This window comes from Penicillium waksmanii (assembly GCF_028829765.1).
Source record: "Penicillium waksmanii strain IBT 27052 chromosome Unknown utg000008l:1.0-5622682.0:1.0-5626561.0, whole genome shotgun sequence".
NCBI classification, from domain to species: domain Eukaryota; kingdom Fungi; phylum Ascomycota; class Eurotiomycetes; order Eurotiales; family Aspergillaceae; genus Penicillium; species Penicillium waksmanii.
The window spans coordinates 3,152,348-3,176,517 of record NW_026643254.1 but is presented as its reverse complement, the minus strand read 5'-3'; the positions used below and the strand labels follow the sequence as shown (position 1 = coordinate 3,176,517).

The window sequence follows — 24,170 nt, the reverse complement described above, 5'->3', positions numbered from 1 at the left end:
TACATACTAATGTACATATTCATTTTACTATCTACGTAAAGCACATAATAATACAAAATCTCTAGATTCTCCCTCCCGAGGCCATTTCCTTAACCATGGAAACCTACAATTTGCAGCATTCAAAGGTCAACGCACGATGAAAGAGGAAGGATTGGGCTAAGTGCGTAGTAGAGCAGAAGGGAGGACATTTGTATAAAGATTGTTCATACAGATCTACGATATAGCTACTATTCCACACGTACTAGTAGTTGAAAAATACAGAGCCGTTTTCTTATTGAACGCGATCAAAGCAGTTAGATACAAAATATCAAAGTCACAAACACAAACGCTGGATAATCCCAACATGTGAGATAGTACATATGGACCTTGTCTAGCCAGCATGTTTTTTTGTCTCTTCCAAATCATCACTGGTTGCGCTCGGGTTCAATTTAGTTATGTTCTATTTACCCAGAGTTGACTGAAGCTGGTTAAGCTCATCCGAGGTGATTCCGGTGTATTCCAACGATGCAGATCCTGCATATTAATGTTAGGTAATTTAACCCGAATTTCAGAACAAAAATCTTATACTTACCAAGGGGAGTGGGCACTGCCCCGCTGGGGTTTTTTCCAATCAGCACCGTTGAAAGAGTCATACAAGCGGAAGGAATATTGTCGATTCGGTAAGCACCCTCTCCGGTTGGTGTAAAATTCACAGTAACACCCTTCAGTTGACTCTTGCATTCATTGGCGGCGGGCTGAGGAAGGCTTGCAAATGGCTATGGGGTGGTTTAGCGTCATTGTTAAGTTTCAGGGTACGTCCTGGTATCTTACATCGTCGCGCCTCACCCTCGACACGAAGCCGTCGCGCTTCTTGTATGTGCCGGACTCAATTACCTTTCCAGTAATGGCTCCAGCATCGCCAGCTCTTTTAAAGAATTAACTCCATCTCCACAGTTACCTTTGCCAGTGATATACTTACAGAACAGCCGAAGCAATAGGTATAACGAGAGCTTGAGGGGCCGGGCATAGATTGGCCATACCCATGAGGCCAGCAACGACAGCGGTTGATGCGATAATGAGCTTCATTGTAGCAAGTACAAATGGTAAAGGGGTTGTGTAGAGTGCAGGATAGCTGGATAGAAGGCGATAAGTTTCAAAGTTGTAAATACTGGAAATAAATACTGGAAACTTGGAGGCAAGGAAAGGGTTTATATAGCCTTGAAAGTCCATATAGGTGTGTGCCATTTCTGTACAAAGCCTCTCAAGAAAAGATAGTAAATCCAGACTAACATGAAAGGAGCCAGAATATCCCCGGAGTACCACGAGGCAGCCTTGTAGGCCCCCATTCATTAATCCACACCAGAGCCCCAGTTTAGAACCCAATTGCATGACGTACAATTGCTCCAGTAGAGCAAAAGCTGCGAATGAGAAGCAATTATGTCGATTCCATCTTTCGCTACGCCCGATTGCCAAAGATAAATTTCTCGAAATGGCCGATCTTCTTTCCTTGATCCCACATCAATTGGGGCGATGACAATGAGAAGGAGGGGGCGGGAACCAAAGGCCCAACGACTAATCTTTCTCTTCCTTTTTCGAATCCACATTAGTCGGGGCAATGGCAATGAGAGAAGGCCTGAACCGAAACAAAATGGGGTCCATATGTATTCAAAGTGAGGCACTAAATTCTCGTTGGATTTAATGACGTTCTCGAATGCAAATCACCAATTAGTATCAAATTGTGAATGACCAAAATGACGCATACTGCGGAACACAAGGTACGGACTTCCAAATTTAGGACATCGGCGAGGCGAAGCAGATTATGGGGCAGTAATGTCTTCTATAGTGGGTGCTCAGAGGATAAATAGCTGCATCTCTCCCCTTCCTCCTGGTCTATTCATTACAGCTTCACCCTTCTCTCTATTCGAAAGCCATTTTTTTCAACTCTTCTCAACAGAACAACTTCAAATCTTCACAAGATGCATATCTCTAAGGCAATTGGTATGGGCTCCGTGGCTCTTGTTTCTTTTATGCAAGTCTGCCCTGCTCCTTGGGAAGCCATTGCCCCTCTTATAGGTGGTGTCATCTCCGGTTCAATTGCTGGAGGCCTGAGCAAAAGTCGCCGGGATTTCACAAACTTCCCCAACGACCTTGGAGACCTTACTGCGCGAGACCTGCCCCCAGGTGTCTCTCAAGCCGCTTTCGACCAGTGCAAGTCGGAGATCAATGCCCAAGGGCCTGGCAGCCCGGTCAAGGTGTACAGCACCGGTGCCGACTGTATGTTTCTCTTCACTGTTTTATCCGATATCGTGTAATACTTGCTAACTGCCCTGGCTTTAGCCGCTCGAGCCGATAATGTCCCTGCCGCTTGTATGGACCTTGCTACAGTTGTCCTCGGTACGCCATCCCAGGATGGCGGCCCAGTTCCCACTCCTATGGGTAGCTCGAGTCTTGAGTACACTGGGCTCTCCGCCCAGGACAAAACTGATCTGCAGAGTGCTCTTTCTGGAAAGCAGTAAATTGGTCTTATGATCTTGTTTGAACAAGATATTTTGTATCTAAATATGTTGTAAACAGAGATTAGCCCTGTTTATCTGCGTGTCTGCGTGTTTGCTGTTTTGATATTTCTCAGTCATTGTCTTCCAATAACATTTGTTTCTTATTTATCCATTCCTTCTATCATTCTTTCAATACGTAATTTGAGATCTGTATTTACCAGCCTTTCGTCAAAGTATGATATATTCAACGAGGCTGTCGACATAAGCAATTGCCCAGGAACGCCCCGCGGGGCCGCCCCACTTCTTATACTGTGGTAACTTTGCCGTATGGGACTTGTTATACCCGAAATTTTGGACCCCAAATAGTTTCGTCTATACATAGCACAATTTGACGTCAATAGGCCAGTAGTATTATTATAAATAAAATGACTTATCTCCTTTGTAACTATCCGACTCTCTCCTACGAAAAATCAAAATGTCTTTGAGTGCCTCGACGTATCTGCCGGTTGTTTCATCCATTTTCTATTTTTTTCTTTCTGTTGGAGTGTTTTTGGTGGCCAGCAATACCGCTCACAAGTTCTTGCTGTTGCCTTTCATTCTCATACCTGCAATCCTCTCTTTCACGAGGGCAAACTACTGGCCTGGTGACATAGGTAGCCTCTGGGGCTTGCTCCTAGGCATATGGATCGCCCATTCTATTTCACTATTATGGCTCGAGGACCATAGTGTCTGGGACGATACAAAGCCATTCCAGAGCCGCTGGGTACCCATCAGATACCACAAGCCTTTGAAGCTTTGGAATAATCCACGCCTGGTTGGAACCAGTCGGCAGGCGCTGAGAAAATCGAGTGCTCCACTATCCCTGCGTAAATTCGTGATGATCCGATTCTCAAAGTTGCTGGTGTACCTGGCCGCAAATATCTTTGTGCTGCCGCACATATTCCCTGCCTTGTTCAGAAATATGCAGGTGGATGACTTTGGGCCGGCAAAACAAGTGTTTCTTCGGCGGTTATTTTCTACCACCGAGCCGATAACAATGCGCGAAGTTATGATGAGAGCGGTCTTTGTATTTTACTGGACCTTCGGCGCAGTCACCCAACTGGATGCCGCGCATACTGCACTCTCCATTATTTCAGTCGTGATTTTTCAGTTCAATGATCCTGCAGATTGGCCTGGAATTTTCGGCTCCCCTCGCGATTGCTGGAGTATCCGCCGCTTTTGGGGTCAGTTCTGGCACCAAATTGTAGTTCGATCATATACCAACTACGGCACATTTCTCTCGCGAAGGGTCTTGGGCTTGCGTCCCGGCTCGCAGGGTGACAAAATACTTGTCATTTTCATTATATTTCTGTTTTCTGGTGTTTTGCATAGTGTTGTGTCCTGGCAGCTTGGTGATCACAGTTGGTCGGGGGATATATGGTGGTTCTGTCTGAACTTTGCAGCGGGGGCTTTGGAAATGGCTGTTTCACGAGTGCAACGCGCAATGGGAAGTACTAGGAAAGTGTGCCCGCAGGGTTCACTTACGCGACAGAAAGGGATAGCGTGGAACAAGATGTTTGGTTTCGCATGGGTGTTTTTTTTCTTGTTTTGGAGTCTTCCTAAATCGCAGTACCCAAAGATCTATGATCGCGTGCAGGATATCCTCTCCTCGATGACGATATCAGAGATGGAAAATTAGCATATATTCCTTCAGAATAATCAGGATTCTATCTATAGCAAAACAGTGACTTCAGACCACCCAGCGCTTCGGTGCATTCTACATGAAACTAGGTTTGGCCCCGCCCCATGAAAGTATTGGCGCGAAAGGTTTAAGGGGCCATATTACGACCGGGCACAGCACCTCAAATTCACTACTTTTTATTTCCCTCGCATTCCAGAGTATCCATACAGACTCAACTCGTGAGGCTCTCAGAGAGATAGAGAAATAAATACTTTGGGTATTGTTGCACCGAAATCAAAAATGGGTTGCTGCCGAGAGTGTCTCATCCAGAGTCCTCAGATACCAATCTGATACCGGAACCTCCCTGCCCTGTGTATTATACCATACAAAACCCAACCCAACCCAACACGCGGCTAGAGCCCCCACAATTATGCTATAAGGCAACTGACGCGAGGGTCACGTTGTCCTAGCGAGAATGCGACCGTGGGGGCGATGCCCAAGAAATAGACCGCCGGGGGTTGTCTAGCATTCTCCAAATATCTTTCCCTAGCTCGACGCCCGTACAGCAATACAAATCCCAACAGGATGTTCACTTCACATGTAGAAGCTAGGAGGCTACATCCACCCCCAGAACGACCCCGCAAAGCGCTTCGGTCCCCGCATCGCCAGATTGCCTTCCGCAACGAATATATCGCGACCTCACAAACACGTCTGGTTCTCAAACCACAAGGCGACGCTCAGTCAGCCGTTTCATTCAAGATCGTTGACGACGAAGATAGTTCGGTGAAGTTCACTGTGAGTGGCAGAAAGTATGGCGATCGCTCTTGTCGAGAATTTCGTGACTCTTCAGGACTCCCCCTATTTGAACTTCACCAGAAAGCCGTTTTTACGCATTCCTGGTTCATCACATTGCCCGGAAGCGATCATGCAAGTATAGCCAAAGCTGCACCAAAATGGTCCTTTATTCACGGGCTTGATGACTTTAGCCTATCATTCGAGAATCAAGCTGCCGTGGATGGGAAAGCACAAGAAGAGAGACGGGTCAAATTGAATATCGAGAGACATGGTAGCATCCTAGCGTTGTATGATGTTGTGGACGGAGATAGGAAGGTGGCGGTAGTGAGGGAAAGTATAGAGCACAACGAGACTTTGCCCTTTATGAACTCTCGATGGCGCAGGTATAAACCTATTCTCGAGGTCACTGTGACTTCTGGAGCGGACACATCAATGGTAAGACTTCCATACCATGGTCATTGCCGTATTTACACGGGCTAAATACTTGGAACAGGCTGCTGCCATTGCCGTGATTCTATCAGATTGGGTGTTTAAAACAGGTTGGATGATCTAGTGAGCCTAATCCCAACAGGCAACAATTTGTCTAGAGGAATTAGAAAGTACTAGTTTGTTGGTATAATACTAGTACGGACGGCCCTCCTCAGCTCTAATATTTTCGCAAACGTTCGCGATTTCATTTTCGTCACGGAGATCATACTTGCGGTATACAATGCGTTTGGTTCCTTCAAGATCATATTAGTCAGTCTCAAGATACGTATTACTTTCTGAAATCAACGCCGTCTAAATACCTGGCTCGAATGTTAAAGGGATTATATCCAATACGATCACCTTTGCCCCCACAACAGCAAGGCGCTGAGAACCCCCCGGTGCCAATTCTACTGCTCCCGCCAGTCACCACCAGTACCTCCAATAAGTGAATGTAATCGTTTATCCCCTCGGAGTATGTGAAGTAAAATGAAGACCTTAAACGATGCATTTAAACAGAACTTAACAAAGTCCCAATATAACGCCAAAAAGCCCAAAGAGAACAGCACAAGCAGTAAATACTGGGCCGAGAATAGCTTTCGATGACAAAAGAGCATTCTTTTCCAGGAACGGAGAAAACACGGAATCATTCGACAGCCCTATCTCGGTCTCATTGGTGTATGGCGCAGAATACTCATGCATAACATTGCTCAAAAAGCGGCTCGGGCTCTTGGAAACCAATCCAAAACATGACTCCTCATCAAGTACATCAGATACTTTGAATATTTCGTGTTGATCTGTGTGTAGATTATTGTTGCAGGATTTATGGACGCAGGACGAGCAGAGATCGACACGGGCACATTTCCGGCAAACAAAGCGGGGACCATCGATCCAATAATCACAACTGGTGCAGTGGATTTCGAATATTCCAGTTTTAGATCCAATTTCTTGGGGTAGATTAAGCCGCAATAGATAGTTCGCTTTGTATATGTCACCAAGGAACAAGAGATAACGACCTAATTGCTGCACAAGAAGCCATTCAAAGTTTGATAGAGAACGAAGTAGTGTCTCTGAGGAAATTAGGGCTGATTGGCGGAGTATGGCGAACTGAGTCTCTTTGGGTGTCAAAAAGGTTCGGGAGCATTGAGATTGAACTTCATGCAAAATAGTTTTGTCTTCTTGTACCCAGTCCACGAGACTTCTGCCGTAGCTGTCCCTTTTCGTGTCGTTTTCGTATGCCATATGCTGGCAAAAGAATACGTAAGTCCGTTATGGTTTACACAGACTTAAAATTCATTTGGGATTTCAAAATTAAACTGGCGAGAGCAAGATCTACACCACCAGCAGGAGATTGTGTGTGTAAAACTGTATAAAAACCGTATAAACTTATAGAAAATCACTTAAACTTGTTTAAGAGTAAATACAGAGCTTAGCTTCCTTAGCTTATGTCGAGCCAAGTAATAGCCCCTAGCACTATAAAGAGGTATCTGTCATTGCTGGAGGGAGGGCGCAGAATGAATAACAGCCCTAATACACAGGCTGAAGAGCTCTATGTGCAGAATGCTTAATCTGACCTAGTACTTAATCCAGGATTTATACACAACTAGTAGTCAGCGTATAGAACTAAATCTGGTCTAGAATATAGTCTAGGATTTGTGTATAACTAGTGGTCTGTATATAGACTTGAGTCTGACCTGCTTAGACACTGACAGTCTGTGTGTGTAGACCTGAGTCTGACCTATTTAGATACTGACGGTCTGTATATATAGAGCTATGTCTAACCTGGTTGTTAGGTATTGCACAGATCAATTCTTAATTCTTACTAGGACAGTCAACGTAATAACAAAGCTCCTGTAAAACGCTTATTTTCTAGAAAACAAAATGAGTAATACAGTACAGTATAATCTATTGTATATTAAAAATAGAATGACCAACCCCCGTTTTGTAAAAGAATAGTGTTTATCAAATAGCGTTAACTCTTTGATCCCGCTTATATCCCAATATCGTACATTTCCTAATACCTTGTCAATCCCCAAATCTACCAGTGATGTTTTTCTTCGCTTAGCTCATATAATTCGTAGCCAGAGGTCACTAATATAACTTTAGTATACGCCATCTGCTAGAGAGAGTTACAGTATTGAGTACAGTTCAAAAAGGAAAATAAAAACTAAGGACGCCTTCTTATAAGGGCTGCTCATAGACCCACAGATTACTCTTACGAGAGAAAGAAACAAGATTTATTAGCCAAACAGAATATATCACGCTTTTTAGTGCAATATCATAGGTCGGGGCCTCCTAGGAGGGTAATCCTGTTATAATGTGGGATATTACTCCTAGGACAATAGCGAACTAGATTCACTACAAAATAGAAGAATCTATCTTGTGTCAAACATAGACAGAACAGTATAATGAACGCAAAATACGGCTTCTTATCTAGCTAGGAAATTTTTATTGTCTATAAGGTCATTTTTTCTGTCTGGGTATTAGACAATTATTGCCCAGCCTGTTTAAATTAATCAGTTACATTCTGTTTGCAAAGGGAAAGATCGCTAGTCAGTGGCAACTTTACGAGGCTAATTCTTGTTAAACGGTCAAGCTAGCGTGTCGCATTTTAATGAGCCTGCTTACTCAGGCCGCCTGAGTTGCAGAAGCTTAGTAAGCAACAGCGATTAACTTAACTAGTAATTAGATCACAGTGCTCAGGGTATCATACGCTCACTGAGCAAATCAGGGTCCTTCAATCAGGCTCAGTGAGTGGCCAGTTTGCTTACATAACGATCACTGACCAGCTCAGGCCGGTCAGGGGCGTGCTCAATTCTAAAGGAGTGGGTTTCCACCAACTTGCCCTGGCAAGCGCACGTGCAGAACTACCAGATTCCCTGGAGTAACAGAGTAATAGTAGCCAGGACGGGTAGACGGTAAGTATAATATGGTACTCCGTACTTGTTAAGCTCAGGCCCCACTGCCAGTCCAGCAAATGCGCGTCGCTCGCTGCGGCACGAGCTTGTCCCCACATCCAATGAGCATCCACCATTGCAACTCGTGGGCTCTGCAAGCACGCGACACTTTCTGTGGGAGAGACTGGAGGGACGGGGAGACATGAGAAATGGGAAATGACGATTGCGGAGGGTGACTACATACAAGTACAAGGGCAAGGGGTCGCCCCCTCCTCTGGGCTTGGAATCTGTCGTCCCTGTAACTCTCTTACTCTGTTACTCTGTGCCTGGTCTACACCCCCCCCCCCCCCCCTCTATAGACACCATGTCTCGTTCAAGATTCCCTCCTACACCTGCCATGTCCGGCGAACTGACAATCAAGGACAAGCCTATGGATGGCACCGATGTCTTTGCTCTTCCACCCGCCGCCATCAGTCCGCCCGGGGATGATTCCTATAGTCGTTCTTCTTCTCATTCAGATCCCTCCTATGAGTCTGCCTCACCAACCTCGCCCAATCTGATCCCTCGTGGCCGCAATCCGCCTCATACTTCTTCTTCGCGGTCGGGCACTGCCACAAAACGTCCCTTAGAAGACTTTGACCTACCTCCGCCGCCTACAAGGACTCGCAAGATCATCCAAATGAAGCCTAAGACTCCAGCAGCCTCCAAGTCTCCCACCAAACCCAAGGAGAACGGCAAGAACTCCGGTCAGCCCATCGATTCCACCACCCAGGCTGGCCCGGCCAACAAAAAGAAGCCAACTGCAACGAGTGCCGCAGGACGCAAAATTGCCCGCAAGACTGCCCACAGTTTGATTGAGAGACGCCGCCGTTCTAAGATGAACGAGGAATTTGGTACATTGAAGGACATGATCCCAGCCTGTCGGGGACAGGAGATGCACAAGCTGGCTATTCTTCAGGTATGTTCAAGTTATTTATCGGCTACTTTTATCCGCCTTCAAGTATGATTGGAAGTATACTCATATCATTTTACAGGCCAGCATCGACTATGTCAACTACCTAGAGCAGATCATCCAGGACATCAAGACGGACGGTACCACCAAAACCGCTGCACCGCCATCCCCACCATCTCCAGATTTTATCGCTGAAGGAGTAGAAACCTCCAACCGGCCTCCGCAACGCCCTCCATCTTCCGTATACTCATACTCCGAATCTGGTTCACCTGAGATCCTACCACCAAGCGGGCAGATGTCCGATGTATCTCCCTCATTCTCCCCTCGCACCCGTCTGCCTTCTGTGCATACATTGTCCGAGATCCCTTCCATCCTGCCCAGCCCGGCACTTGGCCCCTCCTATCATTCTATGGACAAGGTGCAAGACCTGCAGGGTATTGATCACGAGGCCTCAGCCGCCTTACTCATGCTGACGCGGGATCGCCGGGGTACCGCTGACTCGATTAGCGAGCATTTCCCTGCCAGCACGGCTCTTGGTCCCACGCCTGAGAACTCCAACGGGGTGTCGGATTCCGAAAGGAGAAAAGGCATGAGTGTTCGCGATCTTCTTATTTCATGAATGGATGGTGGCTTTGTTTTATAACGAATTGGTTACTTTACGGGATTGGAGTTGCGGATGGGAGGTTTAATATTGAGCGTTTTGCGCACTGTTTTTTGGGGGGCGCTTATAGATAATATGCGATAATATTCTGCTTATTTTGTGATGCAAATTTGGCAACTCTTGGGACCATATGATAAAAAAAGAAGGGTTTATGTCTTCCTTCTTATTGTTAGTCTTGGCTTGTACAGATTGAAATATATGATACCACATTGTCATACTGGTTAGTTTGTGTAACTTAGAAATATATATTTTCTATTCGATAGTAGAAGCTGATTATAACCTACTATTGAAATGAGCCTCCGAGTCCTCCTTTCCTAAGACCAACTCCCAACTTCGTCATGGTTCTCTTGCAGCGCGGGACTTTCCAGAGGCTGCAAAGATGGACGAAGTGGCCAAGTACAGAGAGAGGTAAAGCGAGAAAATGAGAGACGTGAACAGAGAGCCTCATGGATCGCGAAATCGGTCACCCCAGGAGAGTGATGGCGTGGTTATATTTGGAAGAAGTGGATGTCTTGGCACTAGACCCTTATGGTTCTGTCTGCCGGCGACCAACTTCTTTTTCCTCCTTTTCTCTTTGCTGCGACAAAACGCTTTTTGTTGGCGACGATTAGCCCCACTCCTTCTGCTTTCATTGGTGGATCATCTCGGGATTGACAGAGACCGAATGGCCGAACGGCCGAACACCGACAATTGATGCCTTTCGCTCTGGTGAGATTTCCAATGCGCAATCTACCGTTTCGATTCATCTGCTTTATCATATGAGCCAACTTCCATGGAGGGTATCCGCCGCTACAACGTAGAGCGGTCCTGCGTACGCTGCCACGAGCGCAAAGTCCGATGCGACAAGAAAGCACCATGCGGCAAATGTATACGTCAAGGGGAAGTTTGTGAATATCCGGGACCACGAAAGGTTAAGCGAAAATCCCCGAAGACGAGTGTCACGAATGTTGTATCTCGCCTGGAGCAACTGGAACGATCTATTGCGACATTAGCTGGCAATTCGTCCGCAGCGCAAGCAAAACAGCCGAGAACACAATGGCAGCAACAGCTGCCACGTCCTAGAGCTGCGCCCATATCTGGGGTGCCTCCGGCTCTGACAAATGGTCATGCCTCTTCGGTATACCCCAGCCGACCAGAGAAACCAATTCAAACTATGGCTTCCTTATCAAGGATGGTGCTTATATCGACGAGCCGCTTCTTTCACGAGTACTCGAGAAAGAACATGAATTACAGTCTGCCATAGGGACACCGAGCACACCGACCGGTGGTTCACGAAGACCCCCTCCTCTCAGAATGGACGGAATGCTAATCAATCCACTACTGAAACAATTGGATTTCAAGGCTCTGTATCCAGATCGATATCAGGCCACGCAGCTCTGGCAGACTTTCCTTGGTCGGGTGGAACCGGTCATAAAGGTGCTTCATGTACCCACAACGGCGCCGCGTATATTTGCAGCCATAAGCCGACCTGATTCTGTCAAGCCTGACTTTCATTGCCTCCTATTTGCTGTCTATTTTGCGGCTACTACTGCCCTGTTGAGCGATGACCCGACGAATGAGAAAATCCATGCGGATCTGCAGCGATACCAACATGGCATCGAGCTGAGTATCTACAACTCTTCTTTCTTGGAATCCCCCACAATATCTTCATTGCAGGCAATGTCTATTTATCTGGTAAATGTGGCCGAATCTGCTTCTATACCATCTGCCGCTCTAACATGTCTTTCTCAACTAGAGGTGTTTACGCTACAGCAACAGCGGGCGAGCTGGGTTTACCCTGCGCGGCTTGACCATCCGTGCTGCACAATCAATTGGGCTTCATCGCGATGGAGAAAAATTCAAGCTCTCACCTTTGGAATGTGAGGTTCGCCGACGAATATGGTGGGATCTATATTCTACCGATTCTCGAATGTCCGAAGACCACGGCATTTTAATTCCCGAACAAGATTATGGCAGCGACACCAAACTTCCCTCCAACATCGATGATCAGAGTATAAATGAAAAAACCACCAAACCGGTTGAATCCGAACAGCGATGGACCGACTCGTCTTTCATGCTCATAATCAATGAGGTCAACAAGATGTTCATCCCGATCGCCCGGTCTACCGACAACTCTCCCGATGGAGCGCAGTCGCATCAGCTATTGAGAGAATTAAAGGAACGACTTCACAATCGATTCATCAAATACGCAGATATGGACATACCCATCCAGCGACAAGGAGTAATCCTAGCACAGGTCCTAGTCTCCAAATTTGAGGTCCACATGCTGCAGAAAGTGCTTCAAAAACAAGGCGCCGCATCCTCCACCGTCGACACAGAAGCTGCAACCGAACTCCTCGAAATGGCAGTTCGAGCTCTAGACCTCGGACTGGAGATGTTTACTGACGATCTACTCCGCGGCTTCCGCTGGTTAACATCTACATGCCCACAACTCCACCTTCTCACCTACATCCTGTGGCACCTATGCGTGTACCCAACGGGCCCGCACAATGAACGCGCGTGGAATAGCGTCAATAACCACTTCGACTTAGTAGACAATGATCCCTCCTGGCCAGACCCGGGCCCCAAATGGCCGATTCTGATTCAGCTCCGGGCGAAGGCGTCGCGTGTCCGACGTGCGCATCTTGCGTCTAGTTCTACTGAGCGCTTTCCGGAGGGAGAAAGTGCCATTCAGACAGCTCCGGAAGATTTACCGAGTGAGACTATTCTGGACATGGATAACTGGGATTTGAATTGGGTGGAATTTCCCGACTGGGATTATCTGGCGCAGAGTATTGCGATTATGGGGCAGGATGGACATACATAATTGGCTTTTCCTCTGGCCAAACATGTTTGTGTGTATAGTTGACGAAAGATTACGCAAAGAAGTAAATTTAATTCGGAGAGTTTCAAGTTGCAGTATGGCTTTGCTTTCAATATCTACGAGGAACTCGAACTATACATTACCTCCCGTGGCTTTTGTGTCACTTCTTCGATGTGGGGTAGTAAAACCCTGCGGGTCAACAATTTCGTCCCGAAGATTCTTATTGGCTCATGAGCTCGAAGAATCGTAATGCCCAATGTCATAATTGCATGCATAAATCAGCCGGGGCTTGGAAATCAGGCAGACGATGACAAATATCCCACCCCTCCCACCGGAAGGTGAGTTTCAACTTCAATAAAGAAATTGCCCGTTCCCGCTTCGAGGATATCCTTCTTTTATACGGTTCCTGGAATTTACCACTTTTTCAACTCCCAAAATGTCCGTTAAGCAGAGGGTACTACTTCTTGGAGCTACTGGTGAGACTGGGAGGTCGATTTTGGATGGACTGCTGGAATCCGGCACCTTTGTAAGTTGAATTTGCTAAACATTATCATCTCCTTCTGTGGCCGACTCGATTTGTTGACAATTATTATTAGGAAGTGGAGGTTCTAGTACGACCTGCTTCCGTGCAAAAGCCAGCGGTCCAGAAGCTCCAAGAGCAGGGTATTAAGATCTGGTCCATAGATCTTGACCAGTCCAATGAGCTTGTGACTGCGCTGACTGGCGTCGATACCCTCATCAGCGCCATTGGACCAAATGACCTACTGCAGCAAAAGAAGCTCCTCCAATCCGCGAAGCTTGCAGGTGTCAAAAGAATCGTTCCGTGCGCTTTCATCACGGTCGCACCTCCACAGGGTGCTATGCGGCTTCGTGACGAGGTATGCATAGAATGAGCCCATGATAATGACCAACTTGAAGTTGACTAACAAAACAAAAATATAGAAAGAGGAGGTCTACAATGCCATCAAGTTCTTGGGTATTCCGTATACAGTGATCGATGTCGGCTATTGGTATCAAATCTCATACCCGTATCTCCCATCGGGCAAACTGGATTATGCACAGATTTTCCCCGTCAAAGATATTCACGGCGATGGAGAGGCTCCTAATATTCTTACCGATCTACGCGATATCGGACGTTTTGTCGCACGTATAATCCGTGATGACCGGACTCTTAACAAATACGTTTACACATCTGGGGATGTCCTTTCCGAAAACGAAATCTTCCGCATTGCAAAAGAACTCTCTGGGGAGGAGCTGGAGCCAATTGTCGTGAGTCGTATTTCTTCAACAGCATGGCTTTTTATGCTTACTCGAGTGTGATTTCTAGGTATCAAACGAACATATCAAAACAAGCGTCGACCAAGCCAAAGCTGCCCTTGCTCAGGATCCTCAAGATTTCATGAAGCTCAGAGGCATTTATGTAGCCGACTACAATCATAGCAAGTACGTGCGTCGGGATAATACTCCTGAGTATGCCGACTATTTGGGCTACCTCAACGCCAGAGAGCTCTATCCAGACTTCACGCCACTTAGTTTCCGGGATTTCTTTGTGGAGCTACTCGCTGGGAAGGGGAGCAAGGTGTACTCTTAGCCTTGGCCCTTGTGTTATCTCATTCAAGTTCCACATAGTTATCAAATTCACAAAAGAGGATTAAGTTCAATGATAAGATTCAACTTTATTTAGTTTGTTGGGATATCAATAGGTCTTACTGCTACATTGAATGACCGATCTTTGGAACAATCAAGCTTAACAGACTCCGTCGATATCTCCTACATATAGGCATTTGTGACGAGAAGTGGACCGTGCGGAGATGTTTCACATTTGTAGGCGACGTGGGGGCCGTGACTTAAAAGAGGGGCAACGGGACCAGCTCGCACCCACTACGCACTCACCCTCCAGCCAGAGCGTCAAAGCGCCGAGAGAGGGTCGAAATGCAGGGAACCATGGATGTCAGACATGGCTGAGGTTCTAGGAACCATTTCGGCGGCCCTTCAAGTTGCCGAGCTTGGGGGCCGTCTCTCAGTCAAGCTATGCACTTTCGCTCACAAGTTTAAGAATGCCGATAAGGCACTACGAAGTTTGTCGAATGATGTGGCACTGACTTGTAGTGTACTTCGCCAATTAGGTGACAGTCTGAGACAAGATGATCTGGTTTCATTATATTCCCCCGATGCCTTCGCCACTGCTCAGGACGTGTTGGAAGAATGCAAGAAGGTTTTCAATGACCTCGAGAGTGAGATCGAGCAGCAGCATGCAGATCCCTCATCCAAGTCTCGCATTGAAAGGGCAACTCGCAAAATATGGTTTTTGATGAATGAGCCCCGTTTGGATGCGGTGGCTGGAAATTTGGAGCGACTGAAATCGACTATGCTTTTGATGCTCAATGTTGTTATTTATGCTGGACAGCTCCGCAGGTATGATATGATGAACCCCCACAGGTGTTGTTATTGAAGACTAACCAATTCATAGTCGGCACGAAGTGAGCCAAGCCCAAGAGCAGCGCGAACTTCTGCAAATGCTGGCTGTAGAAAAGATCGAAAGCGAAAGGAAATTCGAGCAATTGACCACGTCAATCCAGGTTTTCAACTTGAATATCGAGAATCATGGAAATGGGACGCCATTTCCAACACAAGATTCTGGCAAAGCCAACGATGAGCTTCAGCACTACTACGATATGATAAAGGCTATTCTCAATACTATAGATACGGCAGGGCGCTTCTTGGATGAAGGTCGCTACCGGAGGCTGAAAGCTGGATTCAGCGCCGTACATAGCGGTGAAGCTGTACGACTCAAAGAGACCTATGGAACGAGAGCCTCTCATCTATTTTCTCAGTTGAAGATAACTCCCATACCCCACGAAGCAAAAACCATCCAGAAACCGCCGCAACCTCAAGGTCCGCCACCGCGAGCAATGCCGCCAAGATTGCCCAGCAAAAAGAGGAAGAAAGCATCTACTAGTCATTCTATCGCAATGACAAACCCACGGCAGGAAAATCCGGCGGAGTCTCTACTTCCGGAAATGCCGACAACGGTGGTCCATCAACCTTTCAAATCCAAATCCAACAACGAAAGTTATTCCGATCTATGTTTCTCCGATGTATGTTTCCGCTCACCCGCACTTCTGAACAGTTGCGCGGTTTTCTAATAAAAGATGTTATAGACTGCCTTCAATCTCGACCTCAGTGCTTTGGATAACCCAGACCTCTTGGAAAGTTTTGATTTTGATACCTTTCTCAACAAAGAGGCAGACGGTACCGGGTTCGGCTTCGACCCAAACATGTCGCTTGATATCGATCCGTTGGAGACGACAGCTGAGCAGAAACAACAGATATATGGCAATCTGAAGGGGCCGTCCGCAGCGGATGACACATCCCTTGAAAATCCAGATGTCTGGATATTACGCTGGACAACGTTAGAAAAGACTGAGCTACGTCAATGAAACGTTTGTCTGGACAAGAGCCTAGGGCTATACTTTTATTCTGGAATAAATATGCTATCTTAATTGGAAAAAGTAAAGGATTAGAATTATCTACTATAGTGCTGTGATTAATAGGACTTCAGCAACGGGCTAACAAATTATAAAACCAATCCACTCAACGACCAGGTCATGCAAATGCGATTTTTTCCAGCAACTTCACAGAGAAGGGACTGTTTGTCATTAATTCGTGATTCCACAAAGTGAGAAATCTTTATGCTTCTTGTGGCGTTCTGGCCCCACCGGACTTGAGCATATCTTCTTCCAAAAGGCGTTGACAGAAAGCACTTTGCTTTCGAATCCAAGGCCCAAAATAGAGCAAAGCGAACGGGATAGGGATACAGCCTAAGCTAGCGAATCCAAGAACCGATGTTCCCCATGCCACTCCGAGCTTTGCGTAAAGCGGATCCGCAGCGAGAGGAAATAGAGCACCGGCAATACTCCGCAGAATCATTGAAGAAGCCAATGCACTGGCAGAGTAGATACGGTATGCATCGGTAACGTAGGTGAGAAGCGAGATGAAAATGCTTTGGTATCCGAACCCGAAGACGAATCCCGAGAGTACGGGGACAATCCAATGAACGGAGGATTTTGCCGACCAGGCCAGCCAGAATAGACTGATCGTGAGGCAGGGGCCGGCGACACAAGAAGTGGGAAGTCGATGATATTCGGGACTAGACGCCCAGCGCTTTCCGGACTTTTTTGCTTTTTCATAAAAGGCGTCGTAGAAGAGGGCGAATAGACAGGACGATGCGGCGCCAATTCCCACTTGTATGTGTAAGTTTCAACTTCCGTGTACTCTCAGAGCATGAAGACAAGTATTTTACTCACTTGGAATGTATGTAAGAGATGTTTTCGCAACATCGAAGTGGTAAGTCTCTGTAAAAGGTTAGTTTAGAAATCATTCGGACCATGATGTGGAGACACTTACGCTGGAAAATTATGGGGTATGCCTGGAAATAGAAGAATACCATGCTCCAGGCAAGCGAAATGAAGATACCGGTGAAAAGCACGATAGGCTCGAACACGAGCATTGTGAGAGGACGGGTGAATGTTTGGGTGAGGGTAAAAGCCGTATCGGACTTCAACTCTTGCGGAGCAATATACCGGTGAGATCCAGTCTCCTTTCTCAACTTCCTGGAATGTTTCTTGAGCAAAGCAGGAGAGAATGTTTCTATAGTAAAAAAAAAAAAATTAGCTGACTGATTGCTGCTGAGGCACGAATGAAGCCCAACTTACCCGATAGAAAGAGCAATCCTATCCAGGTTAACCCACTAAGGATCAAGTCGATTCGAAATGTCCAGCGCCAACCGTACTGAACTGAGCATCCGGATATGATAGGACCAATGATGGGTCCGAAGCTAGTTGCCTAAGAATGACGTTAGAATTATATTGTTTGTTGTGATGATCATCCCCGAGTATATCACCATACCGACATATACATCGCCATCGCTCGACCACGAGCTCGCAGATCAGAAAACATGTCTGCATAAAGACCCCCGACAACAGTCTGAGGGGCAGCAGCCATAGTTCCACAGATGACTCGAAAGATCAAAAGCGAGGTCCAATTTGGCGCTAGAGCACAACCCAATGTGCCGAGCCAAAAGACAGTGAAAGTCCAAAAAATAACGGGCTTCCGTCCGATAGTCTCACTAAGAGGACTAAAAATGAGAGGCCCGATACAGTAACCAATCAGAAAAATGGCTGTTGGTAGAACCTTTTGCCCGCCGCCCGATAGATTGAAATCCTGCATGATAGCGGGGACTGCATTGCTAGGCAGAGAGGAGGATATTCCACTATTGAGCACAACGATAAGTGCAATAACTCCATTGTAAATTTTTTTGGACTATTTAGGACAACGGTTAGTACCTTCGAACGACTAGATGTTTTGTATACAAAAGGAATATCCAAGCATACAAGAGGCCAATTGTTTGGGTTTGCTTCAGAGTCCTCGGTGAACTCGACAAGTGTTTCACGGGTAGGTAGATCAACCAACAAATAATCCTTGTTATCCATTAAATCATCTCTGGAGATTGTAGATCCAGTTTCTTTCTCATTAGAATTGGGTTTCCTATCTAGAAGCTGTTAGAGGCTAAGGCAAGAGAAAGTAACAGCGGATCGTCGTACCTCGGGAATGTTTGGCAATGCCAGATAGAAAGGAATGGCCCGAGTTTATTGCCATTTTGGATGTGAAGCAGCAAAATTCAGATACAGAAAGAGAAGGAAGAGAGCCTGTGGATCATGTCTATACTATTCAAGACTCCAAACTGCGTGAACGAGCCTCTATATACTAAAGCTTTTGTTCGCCATTACCAATAGTGGGGCGAAATCTCTGCGAAGAACTTGACTCACTACACCTAGAATTTGCAACCATGCATAGTGTGCCAAACTATTATGTTTGCGATCTTAGAAACTACCCAATGAAAGGGGACGGTATACTTCGAAATTGAGTAAGTGGGTCGGAGACGGATCGGGGCCGGTTCCTAGTGCAAAACAGATCCGGCCCCGGTCAGGACCCGGTCCCTGACGGGCGTCTCCGAAGCCTAGATCCACCTCCACTGAGTTCTTTTTACTCGCATTGTGGGTTACTTTGCCATTCACGCGCAATTTCTTGAGAATTTTCGGATTTTGATACTGTGTGGCGGCCCGAAATCTTGCTTTCAGCTGTACAAGTCCGCTGATTGATCGACGGCCTACTATCAACAAGAGACCGACTTTGTAGTCCAAGCTAGCTACGATTTTCCAGATCCACTCACGTCAATTCAAATTGGAAATTAATCGGATTCATTATCTCATTTTCTCATTGGTCTATTGGGGTAATGAAGGCATCATGGGCAGGAAATCGAATATATCATTCTGTCCCTCTTCAAATAGACCGAAAGAGTCCGCAATGGAGTTGGACATAGTCCAGTTGGGAGCTTCCATTGTATCTGGAAGTCTTGGAAGTGGCGGTCTAGCTGTCGTAGCTGTATCGTTGTTTGGAAGCGGGGCAATGCTTGGATCCTTGTTACCTGGAATGGAAGTCCCGGGTCTGTCGCGAGGATACTCTAGTGTTGCCAAAGGAGGGGGGTTCGGCACGGGACTATCAGGGCCCCTGTAAGAAGGCACGGACCCATCGCCTTGCTCCGACACATTAGGTCTTTCCGCGCTGTCATCGCTCTGTGGACGCTGACTTGCAATGAGAGCACGTGCATAGTTCACGAAGATAGAGACGGTCCGGTGGATGTCCGGGTAGGGTGGCTGCTTCAAGAAGTCGCAGATCTTTTCCGCTCTTTCCAAAAGAAGATCTTGGTCTATCATGTTTGGGCGCCAGCGTGCAATGCGAAGCGCAAAAGTCGCTATTTGTAGATAAGCACGTCTGCCCAATGCAAGCAAGTCTGGGTCAAAATGTCACACTTACTGACAAAGGCAATTGTTAGGGCCGGGTAGGTCGGCGCCCAAGACAGTTGACAACGGTAAGCTGGCTCATTGATTAGAAATGCCATCTGGTCCATAATCGTGGCAATGAGTGATTGCCACAAGTTGAGGACGTCCTGATCGATGGTCTCAGTATCGGAATTGGACGAAGTAGGCTGTAGTTTTTGAATGCGGGCGAGTGAAGCACACAAGACAAAGATTCTAGCATATAAAAGCATAAGCTTTAAGCTACTACGTTGAAAAGCTCCCGCGTGGAATCCATTGTCTTTCAAAGTAGTCAGCAGCTGTGGGGTTGCTGTATGAGAGGTGGAAGTTCTCACTCATGTGAATTTCATCCCACGTGGTCCACCAGCTTTGTAATCTCGCCATAATCGCCGGTAGCTCTGTTGACACAATATCACGGATTTCTCCGCAGCTTTCGATCACCATACGCGAGCTCCCTTAGACTGGGTTAGTCCAATGTTCACCTTGCGATATGGAATAAGAAACAGTAAATATCTTCTTACCTCGAAGTTGATGGAGTTCAACTATGCACACTGTTCGCATGTCAGATGGAAGAGAAAGTGGATAGTCCAAAAACCTTCGTAATTTCATGATATCAACCTCGCCGATACGCGACTTTCGGCCTGTTCCAGAAGCCACATCTAGTTCTAGAGTGAAACTGATGAGCCATGTTCGTGTTTGCCACACTAGTTGACGATCTGCCATGGAGGCCGACAGCGAGCTTCTTGGGATGTCCTCTTGGGACAGTAGTCTGTCGAGCGACTTTTCGAGCCCAGAGTCTAATGCAGTTCTCAAGATGAGGGCGGTGGAGAACCATGTCTTCTCTGAGTATGCAGCCAGCAGAATCATTCCTTGCACTGTTTCAAGCTTTGTAGGGCGCTCAAAGAAGCTATCTTCGGCCAACCTTTGAGCCTCGTCTTGTAAGACCCGTTGCATATGTGTGTCGCTTCGGAGATCCACGACGGCACGGCTGGCCAAGTAAATGATCACGGTGAAGCAAAACAGGGAGCGTGATCGTATTGAATCAAATGTGTCTCGGATCGGATCAAACAAACCCAAGAAATTCTTCATGCCGCCGGTAAATCTGCATGACAAGATTAAGAGATTGATTCCGGGTTGAATGTGAGTGTCTCCTCGAGGGGTCGGGTTGCATACCGTTCGTACATCACCCGAGCACGTTCTTCCGTGATAATATCGCGAGCAATGATGTCTCCCCGGGGATCCCCTCCAGAAGAATTTTCCATAAATATCTGAAGTATCTGTTAGCCAAGTCCACCTTGGATCAACGGATCAACGTAATTACGACTCACATCATCGGAGCCGAGTAGATTCACAGACATCGAATGAACTGCCGAAGCTGGGGCGACCATATCATTTGGACTTAGTTGCTGCGATTCCGGTCCATGATGATCAGCAGTTTGAGATCGTCTAGGTTCTCTGAAGGATGATGCCTCTGGCAGCAAGTCGATAGAAGTATCGAAGGAAGCATCATGCCCAGCAGCTGGAGAATACTCGCGTTCTCTTGATGCAGGTGTATGAAAGCCGCTTCGATGATCCAAAGGCGAAGCTACTGCCGCGTTACTAAATCTAAATAAATCAGCATTCGGGATTATGAAATATGAATATAGATGGCCTGACCGTCCCGGGGTGGTTGTTTTTCGTCGACGGTCACTGCGTCTCCTGGTGTCTTCAATGGGATCAAGAATACAGTCACGGCCAGTTGAGCGACAGCGGAAGCAAGGGACTTGATTTCGTGCATCGCAGCGCATCTTCTGCCGACGACACCACCGGCATGCTTTGAAGAACCGGACCGGAATGTTCTCCGCCCGGAAGACAATCTCCGAGCCTCTTTCACTCATGGCTGAGATCCAATCGATTCATAGTCTTCCAGAAACCGGACCAAAGAGAGATGCCCTCGATAAATTAGTCTTGAGCCGAATTAACCACGATGCTTGGAGTTATGCAGTGCGTGTTAATTAGCAGCTTCCGGTCGCGTTTGCGGGGAACGGCAGTCTAGACCGGTCACGTGTGTCCACGATATGTTGGAGAACCGCGCTAACCTAATTTGGATGCCGGAAGTATGAGATTCGTTTAGCTAAATAACTCTGGGTGCTCCATGATCCCTGAGTATTTAACCATCGATATTGATTGCAACCAATCCAGAATATAAGCGCCCTGACCTCCCTCTTCTCCCTATGATCACAATTTTGTCAAAATGCTGGCTATGATACGACATGTACTTTCCGGTGCCACCACCATCATCTTCGGGCAACGCAATTGCGTAAATGTCATTATCGGTCCGCTTCTCCTCATTGATCAGTCGAACAGCCTGCAGGGCCTGGGAAATTGGAAAGCTTCCCTCTTCTAGGATGTGTGATGTCGTCCATTCATACAGCAAGTTCTCGATCCATCTCCCGATCGTTATATTGTGACATCGAAGAAGACAGGCAGTAAGGAAACTTGAAACTCCGACCGAGTAAACATTGTTCCTGAAGCAATCCTGCTTATCAAGTCCAGATGCAATACGAACCAGGATAGTCATCCAGTAATTAACCTCTTTCCTGCCAGTGCCAAATGATTGATCGCGCGTAGACTGTAGTTCCCGAAACAGCGCAGTACATTGCATGATTCGAGAACAAACATAGTAGGCGTAGTTCATTGTAAAGAAATGGGATTTGAACACAAGTGGATGAATCTCTTCTTTTTCATAGTCCACAAATCCCGAGAATGATTCGCTGGGGAGTTCCGACTGCAGAAGTGTGGAGTGCCACTCATCTAGCCTCTTGGATTCAGCTTGCAAAAATGCAAGACACTCGTCAACAGTGAGCTCTGAATTGTTTATACCACTAGGCCCCAACTGTAGAAAAGCGATGTTATTGAGACGATATGATTCGCACAAAATCGACGTGAGTATCGCTCTCCGTGCATTAATTGAGCGAAGCATGCTCGAGATATTCGGAGATAGACAAAGCGAGCCTTGGCTGAGTTGAAAGGAGAACGAGCTAAAATTCATTCTGAGCCACGAAGTGTGGTATTTCTTCGTCAAGTGAATGATGGAATCGGTTTACATTGTGTAGATAGCCTCCTCGACAACGCATAAGGATTGGCCGCTCCACATTCCATATCGAGTGCGTGAGAACGAAGAGGCAAAGCGTGTGGAACTAAACTGCAACTGGAGAGAGCGAGCGAGGAATCTAGAAACGAAAAGCACTAGGCTCCAAACTCGACAAAAAACAATAGCCCGCGGCTTCTAATGGGTGCCCAGGGTGTGGATGTGGATCAATTTCCAAGGTTCTCCAATAATTTGGGTTCCTATCTGCCGGCTCTTCGTTGGATTCGGGTATGGAAACACAACCTGGAGTTCCAGGAAGCCCAATCCACCCCAGACGGCTTCATTGGAGTAGTTTTTTTCAGCGGTGAACTGTGGCATATATCGCCCTGTAGTTACTCCAAGCATGCGACTTCAAATATTAATTAAGAGGATTCAGAGACCAACAACAAACGACTTCAGAAAAGAAAAAGAACTTGCCATTATCCAAGTGAACATAGCCAGCATGTCTTTTAGCCGACAAGCAGTCAATACAGAGGAAGCCCCTCCTCCTCGGCCATTCTATAACCAAGCAGTTGTCGCCAATGGCTTTGTCTTCTGTTCTGGCCAACTTCCGAAGGGCTCTACTGGCAAGATTGTCTCCGGAACCGTGCAGGATCGTGCGTTATCTTGTCGAGTCTGAGTCTCGTGCATTTAGTTTGTTCTAATCCTGTCTGTTTTAGAATCAATGCATCAGAAACCTGAAACCTGTACTTGAATCAGCCGGTTCCAGTCTCGAGAAGATGGTTGAGGTTAATGTTTTTCTGGCCGACATGGAGGATTTGAGAAGATGAACGAGACGTATTTGCAGTGGTTTAGCGAGATAAAGCCCGTCCGAACGTAAGCAAACCTCCGCCCTGATACAGAACAGAATTCCAATAACAGTTTGCGTGGATGAATAGTTGCGTTGCGGTCAAGTCAATCCCTGAATATACTGATGTTGAGATGAAATGTGTTGCGCTCTTGTGATTTGAAACTACTAGTACTAGTATTTGTGGAAACGGAAGTGCTAAATACTTGAATAACCTTTTGTTGATTCATAGATTTCTATAAGTGTTCAAATCAAGAATATAGAGTTATGTCCAAGTTTGCTTCAGCAGTCATGGGGTCAATACTTTACGCGATATTAGACTTTCATTCCGGCTTTGAGAAGGTGGTAGTATTCTCAGTCTCTATATTTAACCACTGAAAGGCTGAATATATGAGCATCACTTGGATTTACGCTTACTGCTATGATCCATTAGGTCTATATTAATGGTAAAAAACTTTATATAAAAATGCGTAAGATGTCACTGAGCACTAGAATGGAAGGGGAGCGCCAGAAGTTGCCGAATATTATCCGGTGGGTATGGTTAGAACCGGCCAAGAACCAAATAACTTAAGGCACTGACATGGAAAATCTGGCAAAAGAATTACTCAAACTTTCCTTATAGCTTCAGGGTATAGAGGCAGCTTGCCATAGAGGTCTCAATGCTCTGC

General features: G+C 46.5%; 12 protein-coding genes across 12 annotated transcripts; 8 read left to right on the top strand and 4 right to left on the bottom strand.

The window, feature by feature from the left end:
* Positions 1–439: 439 nt before the first annotated feature.
* Positions 440–1,065, bottom strand: N7481_009511 (uncharacterized protein; the record flags this gene model as incomplete). Its single annotated transcript, XM_057268730.1, has 4 exons — positions 440–513; positions 572–755; positions 811–904; positions 959–1,065. 4 exons carry the CDS (start codon positions 1,063–1,065, stop codon positions 440–442), a joined length of 459 nt encoding a protein of 152 aa, XP_057119407.1.
* An 890-nt stretch (positions 1,066–1,955) lies between these two features.
* N7481_009510 (uncharacterized protein) lies at positions 1,956–2,495 on the top strand (the record flags this gene model as incomplete). Its single annotated transcript, XM_057268729.1, has 2 exons — positions 1,956–2,253; positions 2,317–2,495. The coding sequence occupies 2 exons, from the start codon at positions 1,956–1,958 to the stop codon at positions 2,493–2,495; spliced, it is 477 nt and encodes a 158-aa protein (XP_057119406.1).
* A 454-nt stretch (positions 2,496–2,949) lies between these two features.
* On the top strand, positions 2,950–4,152 carry N7481_009509 (wax synthase family protein; the record flags this gene model as incomplete). The annotated part of the gene is made up of 1 exon (XM_057268728.1): positions 2,950–4,152. One exon carries the CDS (start codon positions 2,950–2,952, stop codon positions 4,150–4,152), a length of 1,203 nt encoding a protein of 400 aa, XP_057119405.1.
* A 567-nt stretch (positions 4,153–4,719) lies between these two features.
* On the top strand, positions 4,720–5,482 carry N7481_009508 (uncharacterized protein; the record flags this gene model as incomplete). The annotated part of the gene is made up of 2 exons (XM_057268727.1): positions 4,720–5,364; positions 5,423–5,482. The coding sequence occupies 2 exons, from the start codon at positions 4,720–4,722 to the stop codon at positions 5,480–5,482; spliced, it is 705 nt and encodes a 234-aa protein (XP_057119404.1).
* A 3,173-nt stretch (positions 5,483–8,655) lies between these two features.
* On the top strand, positions 8,656–9,862 carry N7481_009507 (uncharacterized protein; the record flags this gene model as incomplete). The annotated part of the gene is made up of 2 exons (XM_057268726.1): positions 8,656–9,249; positions 9,326–9,862. The coding sequence occupies 2 exons, from the start codon at positions 8,656–8,658 to the stop codon at positions 9,860–9,862; spliced, it is 1,131 nt and encodes a 376-aa protein (XP_057119403.1).
* Positions 9,863–10,676: 814 nt separating this feature from the next.
* N7481_009506 (uncharacterized protein) lies at positions 10,677–12,710 on the top strand (the record flags this gene model as incomplete). Its single annotated transcript, XM_057268725.1, is given in 3 exon segments — positions 10,677–11,021; positions 11,033–11,578; positions 11,640–12,710. 3 exon segments carry the CDS (start codon positions 10,677–10,679, stop codon positions 12,708–12,710), a joined length of 1,962 nt encoding a protein of 653 aa, XP_057119402.1.
* Positions 12,711–13,014: 304 nt separating this feature from the next.
* Positions 13,015–14,027, top strand: N7481_009505 (uncharacterized protein; the record flags this gene model as incomplete). Its single annotated transcript, XM_057268724.1, has 3 exons — positions 13,015–13,045; positions 13,308–13,585; positions 13,650–14,027. 3 exons carry the CDS (start codon positions 13,015–13,017, stop codon positions 14,025–14,027), a joined length of 687 nt encoding a protein of 228 aa, XP_057119401.1.
* Positions 14,028–14,664: 637 nt separating this feature from the next.
* On the top strand, positions 14,665–16,147 carry N7481_009504 (uncharacterized protein; the record flags this gene model as incomplete). Its single annotated transcript, XM_057268723.1, has 3 exons — positions 14,665–15,122; positions 15,178–15,805; positions 15,869–16,147. 3 exons carry the CDS (start codon positions 14,665–14,667, stop codon positions 16,145–16,147), a joined length of 1,365 nt encoding a protein of 454 aa, XP_057119400.1.
* A 250-nt stretch (positions 16,148–16,397) lies between these two features.
* On the bottom strand, positions 16,398–18,762 carry N7481_009503 (putative MFS multidrug transporter; the record flags this gene model as incomplete). The annotated part of the gene is made up of 7 exons (XM_057268722.1): positions 16,398–16,951; positions 17,015–17,062; positions 17,115–17,357; positions 17,423–17,552; positions 17,616–18,029; positions 18,101–18,265; positions 18,757–18,762. The coding sequence occupies 7 exons, from the start codon at positions 18,760–18,762 to the stop codon at positions 16,398–16,400; spliced, it is 1,560 nt and encodes a 519-aa protein (XP_057119399.1).
* A 229-nt stretch (positions 18,763–18,991) lies between these two features.
* On the bottom strand, positions 18,992–21,462 carry N7481_009502 (Zn(II)2Cys6 transcription factor; the record flags this gene model as incomplete). Its single annotated transcript, XM_057268721.1, has 7 exons — positions 18,992–19,521; positions 19,584–19,865; positions 19,921–20,040; positions 20,107–20,687; positions 20,759–20,853; positions 20,914–21,190; positions 21,242–21,462. The coding sequence occupies 7 exons, from the start codon at positions 21,460–21,462 to the stop codon at positions 18,992–18,994; spliced, it is 2,106 nt and encodes a 701-aa protein (XP_057119398.1).
* A 272-nt stretch (positions 21,463–21,734) lies between these two features.
* N7481_009501 (uncharacterized protein) lies at positions 21,735–22,547 on the bottom strand (the record flags this gene model as incomplete). The annotated part of the gene is made up of 1 exon (XM_057268720.1): positions 21,735–22,547. The coding sequence occupies one exon, from the start codon at positions 22,545–22,547 to the stop codon at positions 21,735–21,737; it is 813 nt and encodes a 270-aa protein (XP_057119397.1).
* Positions 22,548–23,157: 610 nt separating this feature from the next.
* On the top strand, positions 23,158–23,660 carry N7481_009500 (uncharacterized protein; the record flags this gene model as incomplete). Its single annotated transcript, XM_057268719.1, has 3 exons — positions 23,158–23,311; positions 23,415–23,443; positions 23,577–23,660. The coding sequence occupies 3 exons, from the start codon at positions 23,158–23,160 to the stop codon at positions 23,658–23,660; spliced, it is 267 nt and encodes an 88-aa protein (XP_057119396.1).
* Positions 23,661–24,170: the final 510 nt, after the last annotated feature.